Source organism: Dreissena polymorpha, chromosome 1 (assembly GCF_020536995.1).
Source record: "Dreissena polymorpha isolate Duluth1 chromosome 1, UMN_Dpol_1.0, whole genome shotgun sequence".
NCBI lineage: Eukaryota > Metazoa > Mollusca > Bivalvia > Myida > Dreissenidae > Dreissena > Dreissena polymorpha.
The window spans coordinates 437,533-461,605 of NC_068355.1; the positions used below are offsets into that span (position 1 = coordinate 437,533).

The window sequence follows — 24,073 nt, forward strand, 5'->3', positions numbered from 1 at the left end:
GAATGAAATGCCAATGTTTAACCAGACGCATACCAAGACTAGTCAGGGACAGTAGGTAGATTTTGCCTAGGAGAGGCAAATGGCAGAGGTTGTAGACTTCTTGAGTTCGCAAGAAGCTACCAACTCTTTCTGTCCAACAGGCTGCACCAACACAAACCGTCCAAAACAGCGACCTTGCGTGCTCAAAATGGGCCATTGTAGTACTTCTCAACGGACAGCAATAGGACTTCTTCAGGACATCAGTGAGCGTCCGTCGGGGATGTCTACTCTACCCCGTCCTGTTCAACCTTTTTCTTGAGAAGATAATGCAGGAGACTCTTCATGACCGCCACATCTCTATATCCATCGGTGGAAAACCCACCTCCAACTTGAGATTCGCTGATGACATTGACTCCAAGGGTTGCACGAGCAGTTAACTTCAGGATCTCAAACACAGACTCTATAAAATAGCAAGAGCATATTGGATGGAGGTCAGCACGGAGAAGTCGAAAATCATGGTGAACAGCATGACCAACACCAGTGCAGACATCACCATGAAGCACGAGAAGCTAGAAGAAGTGACCAGCTTCAAGTACTTTTGCGCAACCCTGTCGAAGGATGGCACCAGTACCGTTGAGGTCCGAATAAGTATTAAAATGGCGACCGCAGTGGTGGCCGGACTAAGCAGGTTGTGAACAAGCAGTTCCATCAGCTTCCCCACCAAGTACAGACTCTACAAGTCCCTCGTAGTCTCTATCCTACTTTACGGCTGCGAGACCTGGACGTTTCACTCGGACACAGAACGCAGGATACAGGCATTTGAACATAAAAGTATTCGACGACTACTCCGCATCTCCTATACGGAGAACAAAACCAACTAATACGTCCGGAGCATGACTGCAACACTTGTTAGGCCGCAAGAGCCCTTACTGGCGACCGTCAATTGACGAAAGCTGTCTTGGTTTGGAAACGTTACCAGGCACGACTTCCTGTGCAAGAATGTTCTCTAGGGCACGCTAGATGGAGGATGCCTCAAAATTGCTAGTAAAATTCAAATACATTCTCTGAAATTCACTTGAATGTACTTTAAATGTTTTGTAAATAACTATGGGTGAGATGCGAGTTTTGGCGCTCATTAAAAACTTTATATGTCATAAATGGTTTGTGTTGACCAGTATTAAGTACTATTATGTATTTGTAATGTATGTATGCGTCGCGTTTTGTTCATTTATTATGCTTTTTTTATTACCACGAATGAAGAATCACATGCTACAAATATGATTCTCCTCTGCTCGTGCAGCTCAGCACATGAAACGATTACCATCCAGAAACTCTCGGGAGAACTTTTCTTGTTCTTATAACCAAAATATCTTGTTACATGTTGATTGTATTATTCAAATGTGTTAAAATCATTATATGCTGAATTTACAAATTCTCATTCTATTTCATAGGTGCAATGTCTAGGTAAAACGTGATAATATAAATGGATCTTCATCTTCATATGCTCGCATGTCTAATGAATATATATTTACACTTAGGGATGTGTGTATTTATTGTGTGTTTCGATTGTTGGTAATCAAGTGAGTAATTGATGCATAGTCAAATCAAATGGCCATCTGTTGCGTTACTCGGTAAAATAAATGCTAATTGCAAGAACATAGTTCAAACACAATCGTACTAAAGGTACTAAAGACAAATATGTTTACAGCTGGATGGCAACTTGTATTTAATTGTATTGATCATATGTCGATTACGCTATTAGGCCGATCATTGCACGCGTGGGGTATTAAATGTCAAATTATACATACAATAATGTAAGTATAGTGATACTGTGTGCGATAAGATTGATGTGTTTGTGTTGCCAGTGATTTCAGAATTAAAACTTTGTTAAGGGAAGAATACTTGTTTATGAATGTAGTTTTGAACTTATTGACACACTGTTAAGGACGTTTTTATTTTTAAATAATGAGTCGGTCATATGTGTGGCATCATCTCGTGCTGATTTATGCATACTTTTAATAAACACACACGTTATCGTATTACATAGGTACATGTAACTTTTATGTGTATACAAATCATGGGAATTTCAAAGAACGTATACATTACATATTTTGAAAATTCAAAAGATCTTATCGACATATATTGCAATATTGCAAAAAATAAGCTTATCCGTTTGGAGTGCTTTTGCAATAACAATAAAAAATAATCTCAAGTGCAACAACCTAATGATTGGAAGTATTATGCTATTGGGGAAAATGTTTTACAAACAGTCCATGCACCTTTCATACTTAGACCTTTTGTAGGTTTATATCGTTTCATCAATGTTTGAAGTGGTATGATGTTTGGAATAGCCAAACAGGTTTGGTGAGAACAGAAGCCTAATATTATTATGACGTTTACCTTGTTAACGAAATCGTTTCATGCTGCGCAATATCATTTAACTGTAAAATATCCGAACTGAATGTGTTTTTATGAAATGCAACGATAATGCAGACGAAAAACATATTTACATACTTTAATAAACTTGGCATTGGGGTCATTATATTTTAAAATAAAAAACATAAAGATCAAATGTCAAGGTCAAGTGAGTAAATGAAGTCTGCATATTAAAAATAATAAAGGTAATTCATTTCTAACCTAAAGTTTTACAGTTTGAGTACCATGATTATTAAACCTGTAAATTTAGATCGTCTTTATTATTGGATTTGTGTTTTCAAAAACACTGTACTACAATCGCGACATTTGCATTTAAGCATAAATAATTAAAAACAAACTTGACTCTGGACGTTTAATTGCGTTTTGCTTTAAGTTAAAAGTTTTCAACTAATGTTTCAATGTTCTGAACACTATCCCTGTATGACGGCTTTCAATTGCAATTGTGCGTCAAATTTTATCTTAAAGCGAGTATATACGATTTGTCAAATAAAAATGAATTTATATAAAATGTGTAAAAAAATTATTATATATATCTTTCAATATAAAATAAACTAAAAGTTCAGAAGAATATGTGTCGAAAAATGCTAAATAACATATATTTAATTCTGAAATAAAAAACGGCGGTACAGTCGAATTCGCCAGCATGTATATCATGCAAGTACGATGTGAATCGAAACTTAGTTTAACGGTTCATTTTAAATTTCTGCAACGATATATATTCATACGACACTCGAACACTAACTCTGCCTAATAAAAATGCTTCGGTTATTGTAGGAAAATATGTTCGTCACAATCGACTCGGGGAGATGATTTGTCTTTGCTGCATTATTATGAAATAAGAAATATGAAATTCGTATTTAATGTATAATTCTTCTTGCCTATTTTGTATTATTGTAACATATTTTATCAATTTATTACAATTTAACACATATAAAAAAATCGTATAATCTCGTTTTAATATTTTCTCGTTTTAAAGGGATGGTTATTATACCCTCGAATTGTATTTATCACATTTGAGATGTCTGCTTCTAAACATCTCACGAATCAGCGTCTTTTGTAATTAGACATATAATAAGCGATTACCGGATGCTGTGCCGTTCAGGCAATTGAGGGCAATATCAAACTTTCGTCCTACATTATTATGCTCACATTTCGGTTGGCTTTCGGATGGTGTTCTTTATTTTCGTCAATTATTTATTTTTAAGTTAAGATTATGTGAAACATGTTTAGCATTTAACTAAGTTTTGAATACATCTTTTTTTAAAGCGTTGACTATATACGCATGGTTATCTTAAAATCATCTATGCAAAATTGAAACGTATGCATTAATGTTTTTGCTTAAATTTAAACGAACGCTAACATCTTCCAGTGTGACGATTTCAACAATTTACTATATATACGACATTAACAGAAACGCAACTCATAATTGGTGTATCGTTGCTTTCCAGACTTCATTCGAAATGTATTTACATGCGATGTATAATTTGATTTGTCAAGTTTGCTTAACACTATTAAAACATAAAGAAATAATGTCAGCTAGTTCTCAAACGATATATAATGTTTTGAACACGGAGTGTAAAAGTTGTATTTCGATGTTATATTGAACAGCTTGAAAGTCAGGCTTAGTACTTTTTATTGTTTATGTTCGCCTATTTACACAAGATTGCCCAATAATAAAAGTGATTTATGAATGTCGCATTATAATGCAAGTACAAACACTCGTATAACATTTAAAAACTAAGCGCATGTAAGTTATTGACACCAATTTGTTGTACGTTTATTATGTGGTCATTGAAACGTATGGCAATTGTTAAGCGTGAAACCAATTTATTTAACTGCATACATGTACGCAAGCTTGGCTGTCATTTAACATGAAAATAGACATGCTGAATAAAGTGAGTGACTGGTGTGAAAACTGGCGCATGAAAATTCATCCTACAAAAACGAACATCGTGCACTTTAGAAAACAAAGCCAAAATAAAACTGAATACCACCTTAAAATAGGAGACGATATCATTAGTGTTACATCGAACTATAAATACCTTGGTTGTGTATTGGCCGATACGCTTGACTTCACGGAGACAGCAAATATATTAGCGGAATCGGCTGGTCGCGCACTTGGTGGGTTGTTAAACAAGGCTAAAGCATTAAATGGACTTACATTTAACGTGTTCACAAAACTATACCATACCAGTGTAATCCCAGTTATGGACTACAGCTCTGGGGTCTGTGGTTATAAAAAAATCACAAAATGTGATAGGATACAGAACAGAGCAAACCGGTCGTTTCTAGACGTCTATAAACGTGCGTCGAATTTGGCGATAAACGGCGATACTGTATGGCAAGCGCCCACAATGCGACATCACCTGAACATGCTCCGCCTATGGCACCTTCTCGTCGAAATGCCAGATGGCAGAATTACAAAGAAAGTATTTTTGTGCGATTACGCACACAGCCACGGATGGTGTTCGGACGTGAAAAGTATTTTTGAACAATTGAATTTACTTGACCTGTATACTACTTAATCCATGAGCAACCTATCGCTGGACAATTTGTTGTTCCATGCTAAAGAGACATTCACACGTATGTATGCTGACCAATGGCAACAAGATCTCCTATCCCAACCCAAGCTCAGAACTTACCGGCAAATTAAACACGAACTTGAATGTGAAAATTATGTGTCCATACAACTACCAAAGCACTTGAGATCTTACATTGATCAAATAAGAACAGGTACCTTGCCGCTGCGGATTGAAACCGGGCGATTTAGAAACTTAAAAATCGAAGAAAGACGGTGCCTTCTGTGTTAAAAACCCCAATCAGGTCGAAACAGAACACCATTTCTTATTTGAATGTTCATTCTACCTTTGTTTAAGATTATCATATTATAACTGTGTATCAAATATAAAACCAAACATAACTAACATTCCATATAGCGAGAGGCTAACATGTATGCTGAATGATAAGAGACTTATTTATAAATCTGAATTGTTCATCCAAGATTGCTATATGAAATGATCGGAAGCATTATATGTATCCGACTTAAATTACCGTAATTACTATATGTTATCGGACACTTAAAAATAATTAAAAACTTTTCGTATCCTAAAACTTAGATACGAAAATTTACCACAAAATACAGGTGTCCGAAAACTTAGAGTCGAAAATTGAAGTGTTCGAAAATAGCCTCAATTGTATCAACAACTACCGGTAATAGCACGCGCTTGTAAAATACCATGCCGTATAGTATAAATTACAGTTATATATGTTTGCACTGCATTTTAAATTATTTTAAATGCTTAATTTATTTGACAGAGAGTTACTACAGGGTTGTACTTTGACCAACGAGTTCAAAGATGAGCATGTGATGTACCGATACTCGCTAGTATCATTTCCGATAGTTGTTGTATAACACCTTCAATTGTTCGTAAAACATGCAATAGGGTGCATCACACTTTGAAGCGTTTAGTATTTGTCACAGTTATTTTTCTGAGAAGGGGTAGTACCATTGCGGTAGAAAATTGAACAGTTAATTGGCACTACCCCTGGTAATTGTCATAACACTATTGGGCGAAACCATTGCTTAATACAAGGTTTTACAAGGTTATTTACCCAATAACGCAAATGTTATGGTCCGTTGCCGTCATATATGCACCTGCCATGTTTTATGATGTTAATCTAGTTGTAAAACCCCATGACCGAAGTGTCATTACGAAAACAGGACCGAAATTTGGTAAAATAGCGCTGTAAAATAAACTGTCCGAAAACTTCGAGACATTAATTATGGACCAAAACTCGTGTGTCTGAAAATTAAGAGTCACGAAAAATAATTATTTTTGCTAAAAAAAGGGGTGTCCGAAAACTTAGAGTGTCCGAAAACATAGAGTAATTACGATAAAACAAATCAATATGTAAATTATATTACCTATTGTAAATAATATTAGTTATTTCTACATGAACTTTGGTTAATAATTAAAAAGTGGACTTACAATCATAGTATTGCAAGTTGCAATACTGTGATTGTATGTCCATTTTTTAATTATTAACACAAGTTATTCATCTAAAATATCCATGTTTATACTTTAAATAATTTAACTCTTTTTATTTTCGTGATCTTTACTGCACTAATTTGATGTAATTTTATGACTACACCGATAACATGTCAACTCAGTGACTCGTAAGCCATTTATATGGCTGGGTAGTACAATGTTTTGTAAATATGTTTGCTTATTATAATATTGATCGTATTATTGCTGTACATACCAATGTTTATTAATGCACTATGCGTCATTTTTATAAACAATACAACTACTACACACCGATTGACGGGTTGCATGCGCTTACCCTGGACATAACTTATAAGTGAAACACGCGATGGACAATACCTTCCTGCATTCCCCTCGTCTCGTTTGGCGTTGACATATGATGCCCATTTATGCATCCATTAAGGTAGAAATGATATTGACCTTGATGTAAAACAGAGATGAATTAATATTATCCTAAGTAATCTATACTTTGTTACATAAATGTATCGAGTTATGAACTTTGTATTCTGAAACAGTGTTATTTGATCTTATTTCTTTGCACTAATCTATACTTTACCAAATTGTATGTGCTTAGATTGCAAGAGCGTGACGAAAATAGTTCGGTATTTGAGCTGCACAGAAGGCATGAGTAAGTCATGCCGGTTCAAGGGCATATGGAGTCCCATTATCAGTCTACTGAAATAGCAGTTGTTAACAAACATTATATGAAAATGAATTCTTTTTTACATGCGCTTGTAGTTTATGTAAGGCAAGTTGACAAGTGCATAAGGAATACACGGTAAAATATATAAAACAACATTTAACATAATATGATTAAAGCTAGAAAATCCGCCTCCAAACATTCCACACAAGATCTGGGGCGCGCCGAACAAAATATTTCGGCCAAAATCGAAATTCAATTTATATAAAAACAATATAATTGCATTTACATGAAAAAGCCATAAACGAAAATATACATTCCAGTTGCAATTTGATTCAGTTAAAGTTAACATACGTGAGAGCAACAGCGTAAGAACTTATCATATGCGTAGTGCACATCGTAATGCATAAGCGGAAAACGCCATACCGCATTGTGTGAAATGGCCGATTATATATCTTGTTTGGATATGCATACATCGATATCCAAAACGAATTTATATTATGTGAAAGTATGTCAGAAATAGTTATTTAAGCCGAACATTAATCATATTGATTCGACGAAACGTTTTGTTGGTAGAGATAAATCGAATATAAAGCATTTTGACATACGATTAAAGCTATTGCTTCGCAATTATTCTTTTTTTTTTCAACCTAAGATGTTACCAAGCAAGAATATAACATCAAAAAGCATGAATGAATTGTTTTCACGACATAATTAAGTGAGCGATAACAATACACCATGCTGCATGAAAAATAAATACAAGAAACAGGCAACATAAACAAACTTTATTTGCGATATATAAATACTATAACTTGATGATAACAACGATATAATTAGTATGAAATATGCTAGTATGTCGCAAATACAAAAAAGCATTTAAAATAAAATCTAGTAGAAACACAATCAGAGCGTCATCAATTATAGATAAGCCAAATATCTCAATACAAATTGGCATGTATTATACTTTTTAAATATTTTGTAATATTCTAATATCGTATCGTTATCATTTTACAATTTTCAAAACTCCTCAATTGCAGTCTTTTACTTGCTTGGTGAGATATGTTTTAACTTAAATATAGATTATGTTAATTATCTTTTCAGTCCCAAAGTGTTCTTCGAATACTGTATATGTTTTCTCTTAAACTTTCCCATTATTAAATGAAATTTGGTAGTGTGTGTGTACCTCTACAAGTACTGAGCATTGTTCTTTTAATGTTTTTCTCAGAATTTTGTGCAAAATGGAGCACCGCTGTACATATTTCTTTCATATTATTATCATATCATAGCTTTCCAGTATAATAAATCATATCTTCTACAGTACTGTTGAACAGCAGAAGTATCTCAGAAGCATCTCAATAGTAATGATAGTTATACATGGGGATAGTCACATAATAGTCAAGATGGCGACGTCCATACTGAGACAGTTATATTTCGCCGTTTTTTTTACCCTTTATCACTTCTGTAAATTTTTTAAATAACGCTCACTTTTCAACCATATCAGTAAAAAGGTGATAAGCGTTTATTTCGTATTTAAATTTGCTTTATATATCGACTCTACTTCCCGCAAATTTTCTTAGTGGAGCCCTTATTAGGTCATCCCGCTAAGAACTTAGTAAAGTCGAGATATACAGTGAATATTAATATGAAATAAAAGCCAGTAACGTTCTTCCTAATATGGCTGGAAAGTGAGCGGAATAAAAAAAAAATAATACAAGTAATAAAGGGTATAAAACGATGAAAAATACCTGCATCGGCATAGACGTCGCCATCTTGTCTGTCATGTGATTACACCTCTGTATAACGAACTATATAAAATGCGTTTAAAATTAACAATAATACTATCCTCATTGCCTCTATATCATTCACTCTGTAAATACTTTTGTTATTCCATAAGGCTTAGCAAATGTGAGGTATGCTTGATGCTTAACTTGCAGCAACAAAACAGTCGAATACTGAGTCAATGACTAAATAAAGTTACTGATTGCCCTTTAATCGTTCAGCGACGAACTTCGCCTACCGTCGGCAACAGTAATTTAGAGAATTATCCGGGCTGCGTTTAATGGTCAGAACAACTATACTTGCAGAGAATGCGTTAATAAACATGTTAAGAATGAATGCTTTACATTTTGCTTTAAACGATTGCTCATTCAATTTCAAACTTGAAATGACTCGTAGCCACTTGTCACATTCCGATCTGAAGCTTCGGAAAACACGAAGTTTCGCGGTAGCGATCCTTTAGAGCGCACGGATTGTTTCATAACGTTATAACAAAATGCCGCGATAGACACCACCGTTGGCCACGGTAGGATTGTGTTCTTCTGACACATAGAGTAACGTTTGTGCAAAAATTAAAAATAAATATCAACGTTATTTGTAAAAACGCTTTGAAATTTTGAAACGTGTAGTTTTCATTTGCTTGTGTATACACGTTGCATGTGTTGTGTCAGTTTAACACTTATGCATGACACGTATGACATCGCGAGATTGTATAATGGTTACGAGCTGAAGAGTATTGTCAAAAAGTCAGGGTATTGATACACGACAGAATGCACTTGAACAATGCTAACGTTGCAACACGAACGCCGATTTATCATTTCATACCGCAGTGGAGTGGAATGATTCAGTACGGAATATATTAATATGCACCGGTGTCCCACAAATGCTCCACGCCATAAAGGCTCATTATTGAGTCAATCAGCAGAAATGTAACATTTGCACACAGCCTAATCAGGTTGTGTTACATATTGTTCGCTCAAAATATTATAATAATTTAAGACGTGTACTCTATTATTATTCTACTTAACAATTATCACATACACGCAAACTATTTACAGTGAAATAGAAAGCGTATGGCTATATACCATTGCGCGTATAATTCAATATGAATACTGCTCCCTATTGGTTACATATATTTTTTATTAAACTGATGTTATTCAAGCATGAACAGATGGCCTGTACCTTTATCCAATCATTTCCGGTATGTAACCTTTAAATATTCAAAACTATTTCAATATAATTTCCAATGTGGTGGACATGATATTTGTAATATTGTAATTTACGGATATGATTTAGACATCTCAACTGTTTTATAACGTATATTTCACGATGAACATGGTTTTGGTTTATTCAATATATACAATAGACAAACCGTCCATGAGTAAACATGATCAAAACATAGTAACATATATAAAGGCATGACATGTGATCAGTATTGAATTCCATAAGTTGTTAAATAAAGTATCAATACATGAAAAGGTCTAGGACACCTTATTTTTGGATTACAACATTTAGAATCTATTTAACAATCAATGCTATAAACGATAACATGAAAAACAACAAAGACGAATATACTAGAGAGCGAGAAGTCAAGTTTGGGTAATGCATTAAATACAATTAATCATAATAATATTTATACAGGTTTCTTTGACTAAATGCTTTATGTACATACATAGCTAAGTTTATGTTGGTACTCATATTATCCGATTGCATTATTTCAATAAATTTGATCATGTTTGGTCTTTTCCAGTAATATATATTTATATACAATTTCCTAATATCATCATATAAAGAGCATTCTAATGTAAATGATATTCATCCTCAAGAACATTGCAATGTTGACATGTTCTATCTTGAAATGGTGTGGCTTCAGGTTTGTGCCATCTGCCTGATTCTATTTCTAATCTATGGGATGAAACCCTTAATCTACAAAGATCAGATCTAAACTTAGTTATGCTAACATGATGCAAATAGATTTTCTTGACACTATTTTCAAAGTATAATAACATATATTATATCTGCAAACATGGATTTTGAAGCATTTGATATTTGTTAAACATAACCTTAACAATATTTGCAGATAGTCAAGATAGCGGACTAAACTTCGCCTATTTTTCATATCGTAAACCGCGCCGGATGGAGATTCTCATTTTGAAGACTTAAATATGTATGGCCTATATAAAAAAATAGGCACTTCTTTTTTGCTTGGTTTTCGCACTTGAATTTCATACAGATGTGTAGTTCGCATTTTGAAATAATTCTCTTACAGCAAAGAAATGTACGTCGATTTATGGTGAGTGCATTGCAGGGAATTAGTACATTGATGTTTTGCAAAAAAAAATCAAACACGTTCAAAAATATTACACTTATTATATAACGTGTACATTATAATTGCATACCTGAACAGACGAGTCTACCATAGGTAGCTATATTGTTTTTAAAAAGGTTGCATTATGTGTATATAGTAGTTATTATGGAGTGATAGAGTATAAAATTACGTATTTGCATATCTTGTTTATATTTACAAAACAGAAAATTCTTATTTAACCGAAACAAATCTAAAATGAATAGCCCAATACCAACATAAAAAGTACAATAAGTATTACTACCAAACAATTATTAAAAATTACCGAAACGAAATATTGGTAACCTCTTCATTCAATACAATATGTCTTGCGCTGTAGCTATAAACGTCGATAAAACTCTCAAAAGTAAACGTAGTGCTAAGGTAAATTTTACTGGATTATTGTGTGTAATTAAACAAATAAATAATCATGTTTAAACAAGTATTACTAACTGTCAAGAAGTAACCATTGTTTAAGATGTTAGTGTAATCCCCAAATAGCAATGTCTTACTGTTTAAAAAAAATGACTATTGTCCATATTAAAGTCCTATATAAAAGCACCTTGTCGTATATGCAGTAAACATGATCACAGTTCTAACAAGTTGTTTCCTTGGTGTGTATAACATAGATCTTACGGTTGTTATTAATGTGTCCATGCTCACTTTTGTTCCATATAATTGGCTTGCACTTGTCTACACAGAAAATACGCTTGAACGTGTTCCGAAACTTTTCGCTAAACCAACAGTATATAACGAAGTTGAAAGAAGACCTTAGGGCTAGAAACAATACGGTAACATAGGTCATTGTATTTAAGTTCGCAAATAAAACATTTGGAAAAAGTCCCTTAAACATAGTTAGAAGAATGTATGGTCCTTGACACACACCGGACACAATCACAACCAAAATAAGCATCCCAGTAATCCGCTGTTCCTCAGACAAAATGATGGTCTGTACATTACAGTCGTTCGCCAAATGGTAACGCAAGTACTTGGTTGAACGGTGGATTTCTAGAATCAGTAATATGTTTAAAACAAAAACCATTGTTATTGGGGCAATTGCGAGAAGAATACAGTTCAACCAGCTGTAAACTTTTCGAAACTCTTGATTCAGCCCTACCGTTGTCATTACTATTGCAGGCACCTCCTTTTGTACGCAAGGGTTCCAGCTAAACTGAATTTCATATCTAAATATTTCCACGGTATGATAAAGAGTTGCAATCGAGATGATGCATATAATGATAATCCTGGCACGCCATACGGTACACAGTGTTATTGCTCGCAGAGGATGACAAATAGCAATGTATCGTTCCGCAGTTAACATAACGGTCAGCCAAACCGAGGCAAACAGGAAAACGGTTATCAAAATGTTTCCGTACGTCATTATCACCAGGTAATAGAGATGGCCCAACCGTCCAAGCCTTGTATCGAAGATACGCACGCTCATCACAATTAAGAACAACATATCAGTCACTGCTAACGAAATTAAGTAATTATTTGTCGAGGTCGACATGCTTTTATGACTCAGGACAATAATTGTCAGAATTATACCGATGATACCAAATATACATATAATAGGCATCAGAATATGCATACAGAGTTTATAACCTGGAATACTCTCTGTTAGACTCTGCATTTCGTAATGACAAATGTTATTATAATTTATCGAGTTATCATTGTAATCGTATGTGGCATTCAGGGTCTCTTCACTAAAAGTCATGTTCGTGATATTTAAGAGATGTGGATATTGAATTGTCATGTTGTTTATCCATTGGAGAACGTCGTCGAAGAAATAATCACCCATATTTACGTCGGAATATTGTTCCTCTTTTTTTAGTTTGGAAATCCTGGACTCTGTACTTTGGACTGTAGAACATTCATTGAATACAGCATTCACATTTTCTCTGCAAATAGACAAAAGACAACATATTATATGTTAAAAGCACATCTTTGAATGAGCACTTTTATGAACTAGTGTAATGATTGTAACATTATTTTTAAAACAATTATTCTGACTCATGTTATCGGTCTTTACTTTTATATTTTACTAAAGATACTCCTGTCTTATTGAACGATTAATAATGTAAATCAAAACTAATTAAATACAGTAAATATTAAATAAATCAACACTATATATACGATCTTGTCAAATATTTATTTATTAATATAAAATGTGTAAAAACTTATTATACATATATTTCAATATGAACTAAAATAAAAGTTAAGAAGAACATATGTCGAAAATGCTAAATAAGCCAGATATTTAATTCTGAAATCGAAAAAGGCTGTACAGCCGAATTCGCCAGCATGTATATCATGCATGTACGATGTGAATCTAAATTCAGTTTAACGGTTCATTTAAAATTCCTGCAGCGATATCGATTCATACGACACACACACACTTACTAAAAGACGAATGCATCGGTTATTGTAGGAAAATAATTACGAATTATCTTCGTCACAATCGGCTCAGGGCCCTAATTTGTATTTGCTGTATTTTATGAAATTCGTCTTAAATGTATCATTTTTCTTGCATATTGTGTGTTATTATAACATATTTGTATCAATATTTTACAATTCAGCACATATAAAAATCGTATATACCCGCTTTATACATGACATGAAGTATTAGTATAATATGTAACGACACTTTTTATCAAGGGATTGTCATTATACAAGCATTAAATCAGATCGTCTGATAAACTTTTTTTGCTCTTGCTTCATTGTATATTTTTCTGATTTCATATTAAAACCAATAAGTAAATTAAGGTAATTTATTTTTTATGAATAAAATTTTAGTTTACCGCCGCTGATTTTGCAAGATATTCGTAATAATAATAAATAAAGTGCTCTGTCTAAATAATTAAAATCTCAATATTTACCTTTCACCACTTTATGTTTTCATTTGTGGATTTGTAATTTTGTAGAATACATTGATCTAAAACGTTACTATTAATAGAACAATGTTCATGTTATTTTCATACCATCTTATCGATATCCACATTTGTATTTATTAGCAAAAACATGAAACTTTGCATATCTGCATCGTTATTTGTAAACAACGTTACGCCAAACATTTTGAAACATGTTCAAAAGTGTTTTTGCAACCAGTTTTTTTTAAATAATTTTACCTTCATCAGAAAAGCAGAAAATATGAAATGATTGGAGTCTAAAAATAGGAAGTGCGCTGATAACAACCCATCTAACAGGTGAACTGTTAATATATTTTCAAGACATCCTGCTAATAAATTTAAGTGCGTGTTATGCTGTAAAATGAATACATCATATTCCAAAGGCAATTATCTTGTTGATGGTCTCGTTCCGGACTAATGTTTAAATTTGTTTGTAGTTGAATTAATCTTAAATAGGTTAGATAATACAATCTTTATACATACTAAATTATCGATTTTACTAATTTTAACACGAACGTTAAGACACTTTGAAAACTCTGCAGTAGTTTACAGGTCTAAAATATTAAGTATTATGTAATAGTGTAACTTGGATACTTGAGATTTTTAACAATGAATGTATCATGCTGACAATGACATTGTTGATCATCGAATGATAGTTAAATGATTATGGCAATTGTAGGAATTATTAAGAGAATGCTTAGTGTTTATAATGCTAGCATTTCTTTTCGCGAAAATTTAGATAATATCAACGACATCAATACTTTGCGCAGGTGGTGTTTTGTGCATATAAATCATCTTAAATCATATGGGACATTTTAAAACAACCATATAAATGTTATAAAATCTTATGAGCAATACATTATGAGGTCCCCTGTCACGTTTAATTCTAAAACAGCAGTCAAACAAAATTTAGTTAATAACGTACAGGGAAAATCTTGAGGATCTATATGATAAAGAAATGCATTTGTACCGAATCTAAAAGACATTTTGGTTTCTCTAGACAAAATGGATCGTAAGCCAGTAGTAAAATGTCTACTCGTGCTTACAAGTCCTTTCTGGAGGATACATATATTTTCGATAAAAGTGATTTAAAGATGAAACCGATGAAATATACATGTATCCATATATTTATATGATTTGACTGCTTAAAGCCACAAAACTTATTTGGCATAGTAAATTAAAGTTTAAATGACAAACATATTGTATTTATGCCAATTAGAAAATATATGTTAGTTACAAGGTAGAAATCCGTATTTTTTTGCGCTTTAAAACTTAAAAATAATCGCGTTTGTCAAAATGGACGTATACGTCTAGAAATCCTACTTTCGGTTTTAAAAGCGTTACAGTTTGAATAATACTAAACAAGTTGCTAACTTGGCTATAGATTTAATTTTATCTATGCCAATTAGAATATACCTGGTGGTTACAATGAAGAAATCCGTCTTTTTGCGCTTTAAAACTTAAAAATAATCGCGTTTGTCGAAACTGACGTATCATACTTTAGGTTTTAAAAAAGTACCGTTTGAAAAATAATAAATTACTTGCTATCTAGGCTATTGATTTATTTTATCTATGCCAATTAGAATATATCTGGTGGTTACAAGGTAGATATACGTCTTTTTTGCGCTTTAAAACTTAAAATAATCGCGTTTGTCGAAATGGACGTATACGTATAGAAATCCTACTTTCGGTTTTCAAAGCGGTACCGTTGAAAAATAATAAATTACTTGCTAGATTTAATGACAATTGTGCACACTTTCAACTTGCATCTATATGTATTGATTAACGTGTATTTCATTTCAATGTGTGAGGCTTTAATAATATTGTTATATTTATTTAAAATAAAGAGATGTTTTAATAAATATTTATCATATATTTACATCTGTATGAAACTTCAGACTTACCTTCGCAGTTAGTGTACTAAATTGCCACATGTGTTCGTGAAATAATCAGCTTTGAACACTGTTTGTATATGAACAGCTTAAGGTTTAATTGGTATCAGACGAAACTTAAAGGTCTTAATCATCCAGCGATCGTAATGACAGTTTATACCATTGTTCATAATTTAATATAAAAAAAATAAAAAGAAGTCATTGATTAGTAAAAATATGCAAACCTATAATGTGCTTTCACTAATTGTGATGTGTTATGTACACACAGCTCAGTATTTTAATGATCGTTTCATGTTTGCATTGATAATGATATATTACATAACTGTAAGAACTATTTTAGCATCAATAACCCTGCGTAGATTTTTTGTCATCACATTGCCTCGTGTATTTGACTGATTGCTTATTGTTTTTGCTTCTTTAAAATAATGTAATATAGCTCGAAGCAGCTCAGATTGGATTGATATGCATAATTGTAATTGCCTGAAATGTGTTTTCCTGTGTGGAAATTGCGCGTATCATTCCTTGTAGGCGCGCATATCATTTTACAACTTTCATAATTGAGACTTATTATCACGTCGGTATTGAAGGGCATTGTTCACGCATGTTTCACTTGTGTTGACGTATTTGATTAAATGCCTTATCTTGACAGACTTGAAATGTTTTAACAAATCTAAGCTGCGTCGGGATTCGAATAAGATCAAAATGATATCCTGACAGGCGCTAGAACGTGTACGCTTTTTAGCTGATGTAAGTAATCCACATGTTGGCACAAATAAAATAAAACGCAAATAGGCGCCCTATACTATTCAAATAATTCAATCGTTTCGCCTTTGTAACGTTTTATCGATTTGAAACGATGATTTCGAGTGCATAATCGCGTTTGTTGAATAAAGCATCTACTGTGTGTTTGCCTTTTTTAAATATGTGACAATACCTTGGGAACTTGTATATTCACCAATACGCGGGAAAGTCTCTTGACGTTAAAATACAAGAATTTAGTTGCAGTCATACATATAGAACATTCTTATTAATTATCATAATAGTATTGGCATTTGATTGCAATTACACAGGCAATTAGTTTTTTCCATTAAATATGTGTGTATATCTCTCGCCAATAGGTGTGTTATGATGGATACTAACTTTTAAATTAATCAATTTTAAGTGTTTCGAATTATTGTATGTATCGCTCTGATTTATAAAGACAAGTTGTCTCAAATAAAAGTCGGGCAGTGTCAATACGAATTTCCATTCTGATATCGTTTTTTTGGTTTCATTATTCCTATATATCGAAAGGATAACAAACTACTCTTCAATATAATGGCAACCTTGACGTGTTTCTTGTAGCCCAAAAATTTACCTAATATAATTTTTTAATTATAGACAAGACTTATGTAGTATGAGTTAAAAAATCATGTAATACGTACCAATATTAAGCATATTCTGAGTTGTTATGAAAAAAATATCTACAAAATTTCGAACATAATCAATTTAGGTAGTAAGGGATGTAGTTTCATCCAGAGTCGATACGACACAAATTGTACCTATAATTGTATAAGTTTTGTAAACTCGCTTTGTAATATATTATACAAAATGATGGTCAATTGGCTAAGATAATGGTGTTTTGTGGTTCAAAGATTGGTGGTTACGGCCACTGAAAGAGTTTAAGAATTCAGTACGCGAACAAATTGAACATTCCTCCTTAATGCTAAAAATAAGGGTAGATATGTGTACAGAGTTTAAATAATAAGAAATGTTATTGTCAGATTCAATGGAAAATGTTCCCTTGCGTTACATGCTGCATCAATCGACTTGAACACTCTATAAGGGCTAGACTTAACACGTTTTAGATCTTGTTCTTATTTTCACAATGATGGGGTATGCGTGCCACAGAAAACTAAAGACGTGCATATTATATATTTGGCATGTGATGAAGGTATATACAAGTGAAAAGAAATCAACAGCGGGTCCTTTATGTTTCACGCGAATGATTATTTATTTAATAATGTTTGACAGACGCGAAGTTATTTTGCTTTAAACAAAAAATGTCATACTTGAATTTTTTTCGAGCGTTACTGAAAATTAAGTGTCGCTAAAACAGTAGCGTTTACTTCACAACAAATAGAACTGGATGTAGTAGTGTAGTCAAAAGAAACAGCGAACTAGTATTTGTCTTTCTTTAAAATTCCATTCAAACATGTACATGATATATATTAGGTTTGTTTGAATACAAATGAGTTTTATTTTCAGTTAGTAACCGTGCAAATTATTATCGATGGCTATTTTTTGGTAAAATTTTCATCAGTGGAGTAAAGGGCATCCGTACGGACTCCTGTCTTGTTTTCGTCTGAATTTCAATTTGAAACCATTTCATATCTAATGTATCTGAGTCATTAAAGTAGCAATTTGAGAAATATTTTGGAAATATCAGATTTTTTGTATATGCCTGTCTGCAATAATTGTCTTATAAATAATATATAATATTATATTATCTTAGTTTTGATTACGCGTAAAACGTTTAATAAAAACTGTATATATATATATATATATATATATATATATATATATATATATATATATATATATATATATATATATATATATATATATATATATATACTAGTTGCACGAATATTGTTTTACAACTAATAATAGGATCATATCATAAAAACCTGGTCATAAATTCGCTTATTAATTATTTCATGAAATTCTCGGATTATTTGAACGACCACATAGTTATACCGAATGATTTTAATTAAAACAAATAGCCTATACGATTACTTGATATTTCAGTAATAAATATTTATCACCTATTTATAACAGTAGCCACTAATGTCATTCATTCAATTATAGTATCTCAACACTGTTCTTTAATTTAATAAGCTCCTTATTTCCCACGGGTGCTATATCTGCACTGCAATTTGTGCTAATGACTTCAGGGTGGATGTCGATATGATCTACCGTTGGTAATTAGGGCGGGAATAAGTATACATATATAAGACTTTTCACATTTGTAAAGTTGAGTCATGACTTAATTTTGTCTTCCCCACAAACGTGTAAGGTGCTATATCTATGAGTGTTGTCAGTTGGATTGTTTGCAGTTTGGCAAGTTGTTCCTTGCAATATTTGGTGTCCGGCTCATTAATACACTTTGCATGATTTAAATTAAACAACAATGACCAAAATGTAATGTCGTTATAATGACGCCTAGACGCGTGAAAATCCACGTCGCTGGTTTACATGTCAATTTCACAGTTGACATTTGAAGTGTGTTCCAAGTTTAAACATATACATAGTTATGTCCAAACCATCATAAAACATATAAGCACATGTAGACTAAATGTCATGACAACTTCTTAATGTTTTTGCACTGCATTTAAAGGGTATTTATTTGATTTAAAAAAAAAGAACTGCTCGAACAGTCAATGTATGACGACGATGTTTCACGGGCAATACTGTATATGCACTAGGTAATCGTCATACACTGAGATCGTATGATACACAATATTCGAAATCGTACCTCTTTATTCCTTGAAGTATGTATGATAACACGTTGTGTCATCTTTTCGTATACAAGTATTTATTTCAAACAAACAAGCATCGCGATGCATAAAATGTCATACATCAGATGTAATATGTACATGTACGTATGGGTATAAGAAAGAAAGACAAGGTCTAATATACTTATTCTCCCTCGGTATATATACAGTTGCATGTTATCGAAAGAACATACTTGGAGTTTAAGTGCTTGAGCAAAAGTAACAGTATTGTAGTATTGTTTAGTACAAATAATAGAAAAACTGTTGTAATGGTAAAGACGATAAAGTGGCAAAAGTTTAATTTAAAAAAATAAATAAGAAAAAGCGTTTAGGAATCGTTCAGTAGCACATGCACTTATTAAATCGATAAGTATAAGATATAAATGTGTGAACTGCATCAGCTATTTTAGTATCGGTTGAGTAATCACAAGTGTTTTGTCCATACATACAAGTTCCAATCCAGGCGACATCATAGAAGGCTATTGTGTTTATTGTTTGCCGCGAAATAATATATATTAACCTCATTTGTAATAGCGATGTAACGTCAATTCATGAAGTCCTCATGTTTGCCGCGAAATAATAGATATTAACCTCATTTGAAATAGTAATGTGCCGTCAATTCATGAAGTCCTCATGTTTGCCGCGAAATAATAGATATTAACCTCATTTGAAATAGTGGTGTGACGTCAATTCATGAAGTCCTCATATACTTAATGGAGATGTCATTTTGTTGGCTGTACATCGGTCTTAATAGCGTATGCAATATTTGAGAGCGTCTTTCGTCGTATGACAAAATGACGATCGATTCATGTTAATGAGACTATTGAAGGAATGGATCGATTTAGCATTTTGAACATAATCAAAATATTTGTTGATTTTGAGTGTTAATGGGCTTTTAAGATTTTAGCATGAGCTTAAACGGCTACATTAAGATGTTATAACATTTTTTTTTTAATGTTTCGCGATCAAGATTAAATTCTCCGGATTCCATTTCAACGTCATATATCACGTTTACAAGCGTCGTATGTATCAATGCCAACATTCATTGGACAAGTCGATAAATGGTAATTGTTATACAGCCATACACAGATCCTGCATATGTACCGTTTTAACACATGCCTATGAAAGAACATAGGCGAATTATTCAAGAGCCAACCACAATAACTTATTCCAATAAAATGTGCGCAATATTGTGAACTCCCTTTAATCACCAAGCAATGTAAATAAATGGAAAATATTTTCGAACCGAGATATACCATTACATTGATTTACAATTCAGATTGATAGATATAACACAAATATAAAGTACACAATCCTTGATGAGATTATGATTAAAAGAGCAAAGAGAAATCACACCGTTTAAAAGCGTAAGAACAAACGCCTTCAGCAATTTGCATTTATCTATTTGGTCGCAATGCTTCATTTAAAGTTCGAATCAACCTTAGCGTATCTGACCTCGGATCTAGGACGGAAAGAAGTCGCAATCTGTTTATTTTCTAGATTTGTACCCTCGTATAATTCGTGAAAAGTGCAACAGCTTACAGCTGATAAATGTGGCGTCACTGGCTTTGAAGTTTATACGCTGTAAAATCCTAACTTTCGTTTCTCTAGGATTGCCCTGGATCTTTAGTAATTATAGCATACACTTGATAAAACTACGTATATGTGCGTAGGCAATGGGTTTTATTTTGTAAGATGATTGATTTAACTAGGAGACACAATAACTAATTTTCAAAAACAGGGTGTTAGATATAAAATGTAAGCTATACTGATTATCATAATCAGCATGTTAAATTAATATTGTCAGCATAACATTATTTTTGACAAGAGAAGGTTTTTCCATGATTTGCATTTGAATTTTAAAAATACATTTGAGTACAAAGGAAATATGTTTATCGGAAATATCTTTGGCATTGAATCAGCAACTAATATATGAAAAAAAATCTTGACACAAGTGTCAGTAATATGTTTTGTTTCAAAGGAATTATGACGCAAGAAGGTTTAACGGCTCATTTTATTATAGTATTTTGTACCAGCCAACTGCTTCTAAGCAGGAAACGTATTATTCATTTCCGTTTCTTTTTTCTTGACAAGTTTAAATTCGGATACCCGCTCAATAAAGTTTTTCATATATATATAAATATATATATATATATATATATATATATATATATATATATATATATATATATATATATATATATATATATATATATATATATATATGCATTCACTATAAATGAGATACTATCGTTCTGTAATTTATTAATTTATGCTTTAATTTCCTCGATATTGTATTAATAACAAAACAATAACAAATCATCAAAAAATGTGTGTTCTGATTATTTTAATTTTTTATTAAAGTGCCTGTTTTAGGAAACTTTAAATTATTTTGTGCAATGATTATTGCATTGGTGGGGTCAATTAGAGGTCTTCTGAACTACATTTCTAAGCCCATGTTTCTGTTGCACAATAATATACCATATAAGAAGCACTGACACGCAAACCAGTACTTTCAATTATACATAGGAAATTGATTCTGCTCATTATCAAATATTGGTTATGGGCTTTGTGAGTGGTCTCACGTGATTATCCAGAAGACAATGTTGTAAATCAACAATACTATGCAGTTTGTACACAAATCTTGCCTTAAGTAAGTTTACGAATATTAGTTGGTATAAACTTGTTTATTTCTTTAAATATGAGATCTTTTTTTAACCTTCAATCATTTGCCCAGATAAAATGCCTAAACTCTTTTTATGTAAATTATCTGCACCATTTTCAGAATTAAATAGTTTTAACGATTATATTTACATGGTCTTTTAATTGTAATAATGGTAAAATCGAATGTATCACCCCTTAATAATGTAATATACTAAACAAGAGTCTGCCTTTGTGAAAAAAAATCATCTTTTAAGTAAATGCAATGATTAGTTGATTTAATCGGTAAAAAAATAATCGCCACCCGTATTAAAAAATAGTTGTGAAAAGCTCTAATATCCTGTAATTGGACGTATGAACAAGCATTGGGTACACTTTCCACACGGACAGGTAAATAACGGCATCTTGAACAAAGGTCATTTCGTGCAGCTGTCAGCAGTACCTTGTAGTAGCAGTAAATACTGGTCCCAACGTTATAATTAAATCATAGAATAACATAGACTGATGTTTATCAACTTAGTTATACGACGTGCCCCAATAATGATAAATAGCACACCGCTCTTAAAACTGCTTTGATAATGGCAAATAATTGGTCTTTTAAGTAGGGTTTAAGTGTTATAGTTGGTATAAATATAAATATGAATGAAAGCAAATTGAAACAGAAATTTATTTTTGGATAACTAATCGTGCCTTTACTGCCGCTGTAAGAACATTCGTATGACGCAGCATTGGAACGAAATGTTCCTAACTTAGTTTAAATATATTAAAGAAAGAAATGTCCATTCAAAGAAATGATTCTGCTTTCGACTAGCATAGTTCGGTAAGTATTCGATGGTGCAAATTTGTATGCTTGCCTGTTAGGGATATGAACTCGCCTGATATTCATGCATAGTTTTATTTGTTAAACTAAAGAGTGTAAGTATTTGAATAAATCGTTAATATGAATACATATATAATCTTTGTCAAAAATCTTCACTCTTTCCTCGTACATTTAGCCTTAAAGGGGCCTTTTCACGTTTTGGTAAATTGACAAAATTAAAACAAAATGTTTCAGATTCGCAAATTTTCGTTGTAGTTTTGATCATAGGCACTCGATGTTGATGTTTATTTTTATTTTATTATTATTATTATTTTGTTTTTAGTTACCCGTAGTTTATTATAATGCAAACACATACTAAATCAATAAAAATCTTCCAACAAAACGTCTGCTTAAAAAAAGTACGACTATGTACATAGAAATTGACAAGGTAAATCACTCGCCATTTTCTGAAGCAACGGAAGTGCATCATTATGCATAATTAAATCGCTGTCAAATAATAATGCCGGGAACCTCGATCTTTAAATATCAATAACAGTCAACACACACTACGGGCGCCAGATTTGATTTTTGAATCGGTGATTTTTTTTCTGGAAACCACCATGGCAGACCAAATCCAGTTAAACAATTGGTAAGGAATGATTCATGTGTATGCAATTTACAACATATTTTGTTGATTACATCATTAAGTGAGTGAAACAATAGTTACAGAAATTTATCACATCGTCTGTGGAGGTCTCTTAGGCTATAGTCATACACGCATGTACATGACTGTTATTGATATTTAAAGATCGAGGTTCCCGGCCTGCGCGCGGATTTCAATAAGCGAGCGGGGTGACAGCGATTTAATTATGCATAATGATGCACTTCCGTTGCTTCAGAAAATGGCGAGTGATTTACCTTGTCAATTTCTATGTACATAGTCGAACTTTTTTTTAAGCAGACGTTTTGTTGGAAGATTTTTATTGATTTAGTATGTGTTTGCATTATAATAAACTACGGGTAACTTAAAACAAAATAATAATAATAATAAAGAT

General features: G+C 32.5%; 1 protein-coding gene across 1 annotated transcript; it reads right to left on the reverse strand.

The window, feature by feature from the left end:
- Positions 1 to 263: 263 nt before the first annotated feature.
- Positions 264 to 12,854, reverse strand: LOC127864885 (sex peptide receptor-related protein 2-like). Its single transcript, XM_052404775.1, has 2 exons — positions 11,885 to 12,854; positions 264 to 439 (listed from the first exon to the last, which is right to left on the reverse strand). Exons 1-2 carry the CDS (start codon positions 12,852 to 12,854, stop codon positions 264 to 266), a joined length of 1,146 nt encoding a protein of 381 aa, XP_052260735.1.
- Between the last annotated feature and the right edge of the window lie 11,219 nt (positions 12,855 to 24,073).

What these genes read in the sequence shown, in the direction of transcription:
- LOC127864885 (XM_052404775.1), bottom strand. Translation starts at nt 12,854, where the DNA reads ATGCAGAGTCTAACAGAGAGTATTCCAGGTTATAAACTCTGTATGCAT. An exon ending in GCCAATTATATGGAACAAAA is followed by an intron (nt 440 to 11,884) that starts GTGAGCATGGAC and finishes GCTATTTTATAG; the next exon opens with AGTCTGTGTTTGAGATCCTG.